We start from the raw sequence: 4,463 nt of genomic DNA on the forward strand, positions 1-4,463 counted from the left end.
ATGGCGTGCGGCTAGTTGTTGTCAAGCAAATGGGAGTGACCTACAGTTTTACGCCGGCTCCGAACGATGATTGTATTTTTATGAGAAGCTGTTTTTCATGGCGGTATACAATCGGAGGTTTGCCATTGCCTGCTGATCAGTAAATTAAAGGTCGCCTAAAATCATTAAACGCTTGCTAAGGAAGTATTTCGATCCAAAGCCTTTTTCGATTCTTTTTCTTTTTGCAGAGCGTGGGGTAGCCTTTTGTTATTTTTCGTTAGATGTATGATTTACAGTCGGATCTTAAAGTATGGTATATCGAAGAGACAACTTTTATTGATCGCAAGGAACCTGTTTTACTACTCAGTTCCTGTCACAGTAACGTACCTGCCTAATGTCAGTAAATTTAAGCTTACAAAAATCATTAAACTTTGGCTAAAGAAGTATTCATATATTAATCCGCTAACATTTTTATAATTCGAGTAGAATTATTTTTAAACAAATTTTTATTGCCGCATATATGTAGATGTGACCGAAAAGACGACGGGTAAGTTCGGCAAAAAATAAAAAATAAAAAATAACCAATCGAAATAGCCTTGCAAAAATAGTTTAGACTTCAAATTCATTTGTTTCATTTCGTCAAACTATGCAAGTAAAATCAATAGCGATCTCCATTGCTGTAAGTGATTTCCTACAAATTCATACTTCAATACTTTTATGGACTTATTCATAAAAAAAAGTAGGTGCGAAAAGCTTTATAAATTGATGTTTTCAATTTATAAACCTTTTTTAGTTTTTATGAGCAAGGCTATTAGACTATAAGTTAGCTCAGCACTGGCCCGTAAACTGCAGATTGTCGGCATAGTTTTTATGGAGATAACAGTTATGTTCATCGAAAAATGCAGCAAGTGCATTAATTGTTATTTATGTGGCGTTTTTATAAAAGCAATTATCTCGAGTTAGGCCATTTTCTCTTTAAAGCAATATTTTATTAGGTTTCCAAGTAATTTTTTAACGATTAGCTATCCAGAGGCGTGGTTTCAAAAGTGGCCTTTTTATAGAAGCGTAATAAAAATAAAAATAAAAAAATTTTAAGGAAAACTTATTCTTTTTAAATCAAAAGTCGAACATTCTAAAGTCACTTAAGTTGTGTTTTTTTTTTCTCAAAATGCCACATATTTGCTCCTATTCGAGCTTTCGTCGAAATACATTTCAATTTTTTTTTGTCGTAGAGACCAGCGGGTCTACTATATCGAGCCCTAACCGCCAAAATAACGTAAGCGACATTTTTCTCAAAATTTTATTTTTGATGCAGAAATGCATCTAGATGCTCTAGGAATATTTCTGCATCAAAAATAAAATTTTGAAAAAAAATGTCGCTTACGTTATTTTGGCGGTTAGGGCTCGATATGTACTATGGCTGCAATTGCGAATATAGCTTTTTCAGCCAAATACCTTTCAAAGCATAGAAATTACTTAAATTCGCTAAGTAAACACATATTTTTTTTTACCTTTTTCATTAGTAAATCGCTCAATTTTATGTGTAATCAAATTATTTCCTGCTTGCAATTCTTGCCAGCGAAAATTTTTCCAGCAAAGAATTTGCCACTTCTTCTCACTTCTCGCCTTTTTGGTCTGCACGAACGCGATTTGACAAAATCGTGATAATCCGTAGAAAGCGACGAACACTCATAATCATTTAATTAAGCAACACTATGCGTCTAATAAACTGGCGGTATACTGCACTTTTACATAATTGGGAACATATTGAGAATCGCTCAAAGTAAAGCAGGGATCACACAATTTGTACATTTCAGCAGTTACATAGTGGGGTTGTTTGGATTTTTTTTTTATTGAACTGAAATCATACTCGATAAAACTTTCGAGACAACACCAATTCCGTGACTGCCAAAAGGTACGAATGTGCAAATCGTGATCCCTGCTTAAGCATTCTTTTCTTCTTTCTTTTAAAATTAAATATGTATGTTTGTGTGCGTATTTTTAACACAATATCTTTTGTGGTAGTCACAATCTTTATCGCTTAAATGTTAATCAATTTTATACAATTAGCAGTTTCTTTTGGGGTTTTTGCCTCTTAAACGTTAAACCAATCTATATTCTATGCTCTTAGAGTATATAATAATGAGGTATGGATAAGTAAGTAAAGGTGTATACTCTTCATCTGCAGCGTTACACCGCAGCCAAATTTACATACACCTCAGTCGAGCCGATCCAATTGATAAATAACAAAAGCTCATCGATCATCTACTCCACTTCTACACTTCACCACCGCTTTATGCTCTATGTCTTTATGTCTTTGAGGACGGTGTACGTCCTTCACCGAGATTATAGTACCGGTAGAGTAGTAATTTGCATCTATCATAGATGGTAAAGTAGAAGGCAGTCATCAAACCGGATTTGATCAGCGTCGGATACATGCCCTTGTAGAAACCCATGGCGCCCTCCTCTTTCATAGTCAGCTGTATGCAATGGAAAGCACCATGACAACGTTGCGTCCGCCCAAATTTGGTGCGATGGTGTTCGAATCCTTGCACTTGCAATCGCTTCTTAATGAAGTCCAACGGATAGACGACCGCCTTGGACGCCACTCCAGCTGCACCACCGGTGCACAACAATACCCAGGTGGGCAGCAAATCGTCCTTGGCCAAGCGTGTGTGCACCATCATTTCATTGAATTTTTTGTAGAACATAAAATTGAAGCCCACAAGTGGTACAATCTGCACCAGCGTCGGATGCAGGCCGCGAAAGTAGCCTCGTACGCCCTCGGTGCGCCAAATAATCGGTATGGCGTGCAACATATTGCGATAGCCCTGCCCCGGATCCTGTGCCACTAAGCGTGTGCGTATCACATCAAAGGGAATGGAGAAAATGGTCGCCACACAGCCGGCAACACCGCCAGCGATGAAGTTCATGACGTTGTGGTGCGTCGACATGAAGGGCGTGTCGCGCATAATAGCGCGTATTTGTTCATAGGACCAGAATTGACCGGCACTGTAGACGACGCTCATGAATTGGCCGGCATTGTGTCCTTTGAAGAGTCCACGCAAGCCCTCCTCGTGATAGATTAATTTGCTGGCTTGCCATAGCGAGGTGTATTTGCTTTTCGTGTGTTTTGAGAGCGGCTCGACTTGCAGCTGAAAACGTATTTTCAATACATCGAACGGTTGCGTTAAGGAGCGTGTTAAAGCGCCTGAGATTGCGCCAGCGTAGATTTGATTCAGTTGCGCCTGCGCTGAGGTATAGTCATCATGGGCCGAAGTGTGATGCACGCTGCCCTCAACGTCGGCTGGTTTGGGTAAGCGCAGTTCTTTGGTGGATGCTTGGGACATTGTGGAACGAGGTTGGTTGCTATGATGGGGCAGTGGGTACGTTATTCGTCTACACTTCAAACTGGCAGGGGTGAGAAGAATTTAGCTGAAAAGAAAGAACAATGATATATTTAGAAAATTAAATATATAGTAAATTAGTATGGCAGCGAAGAAAACTAATATAAACTGATCAGAATTAAAAAAAGTGTAGTTTTTGGTAAAGACACACAGTTAGGTCGAAATTAAACATGAAATGACTTCCTTATTGGAGCATTTATTTAGATCGCTATAGAACACAACGACATTGCAGAAAACTGCAGTGCTGAATAATTGGTAGACAATGCAGCCTCAAGGTAGTTTCTTTAAACAGGGAACGGATCGAAGCTAGGTTGACTATCTATCTTTCAGCCCAGCGAGAGATATGTAAAGGCAAGCTCACTTAGGAGTCTTGCAGCTTGGGCAGCCTTTTTAAAGAGGACCTGGAATGTCAGACAAAGCAAGTTTCTAAGTAGAACTATTGGTTACGAAAGCCTACATTAGCACAGTAAACAAATAAACTGAATTTGATGTTTTAATCTGAGATACATTTCAATGTGGTACCATTTGATCAGAGCGGATTGTGGCTCTCTCAACGACATAAAACAACGGCAGAACGATATATGTATGTGTGTACATGGATAATGACTTACGAAACCCAAATGGAGACAGGTTTACGCAATTTGTACTGGCTGACAGGTCACTGCTTGCTGGTCAAAAAATCTCAGCCAAACCGCTTGCAGAAATATGCTGCTAGATTTATTGTAGAGTAGACAGACCAATGTTGCATTGACAGGCAGGCGTTCATGGAGAACTTTGCTCTCGGATTGCTTAAATTTGGCCATGAAAATGTGGATTGTTAAACATTGCCAAAAATGCAGACACTTTTTTAATATCATATTCGTCTCATGAACCGATGATTTAACTATTTAAGATAAGTGTTCTCGTAAACTAAAGGAAACTAGTAAACTCGTACAGCGGTAAAACGACAAAATCATGTTAAAAATTGCACAAAATAGGATACACTTAAAAAAATTGCGAGATCTTTTTCTTTGAATAAAAACAAATCCAATTGCATCATAAAAATTTACAAATTAGTAATTTTGTTTCATTCTGTGT

At 38.3% G+C, this 4,463-nt stretch overlaps 1 protein-coding gene across 1 annotated transcript; it reads right to left on the reverse strand.

Moving 5' to 3' along the window:
• Positions 1 to 1,605: 1,605 nt before the first annotated feature.
• On the reverse strand, positions 1,606 to 3,409 carry LOC108367430 (mitochondrial thiamine pyrophosphate carrier-like). The gene has a single exon (XM_017622040.1). It carries the CDS (start codon positions 3,327 to 3,329, stop codon positions 2,289 to 2,291), a length of 1,041 nt encoding a protein of 346 aa, XP_017477529.1. The 5' UTR covers positions 3,330 to 3,409; the 3' UTR covers positions 1,606 to 2,288.
• Positions 3,410 to 4,463: the final 1,054 nt, after the last annotated feature.

This window comes from Rhagoletis zephyria, unplaced genomic scaffold (assembly GCF_001687245.7).
Source record: "Rhagoletis zephyria isolate East Lansing unplaced genomic scaffold, Rhagoletis_zephyria_1.1 Rzeph_scaffold_02682, whole genome shotgun sequence".
NCBI lineage: Eukaryota > Metazoa > Arthropoda > Insecta > Diptera > Tephritidae > Rhagoletis > Rhagoletis zephyria.

Bases quoted from the DNA above. Each gene is read 5' to 3' on its own strand.
- LOC108367430 (XM_017622040.1), bottom strand. From the start codon at position 3,329: ATGTCCCAAGCATCCACCAAAGAACTGCGCTTACCCAAACCAGCCGAC.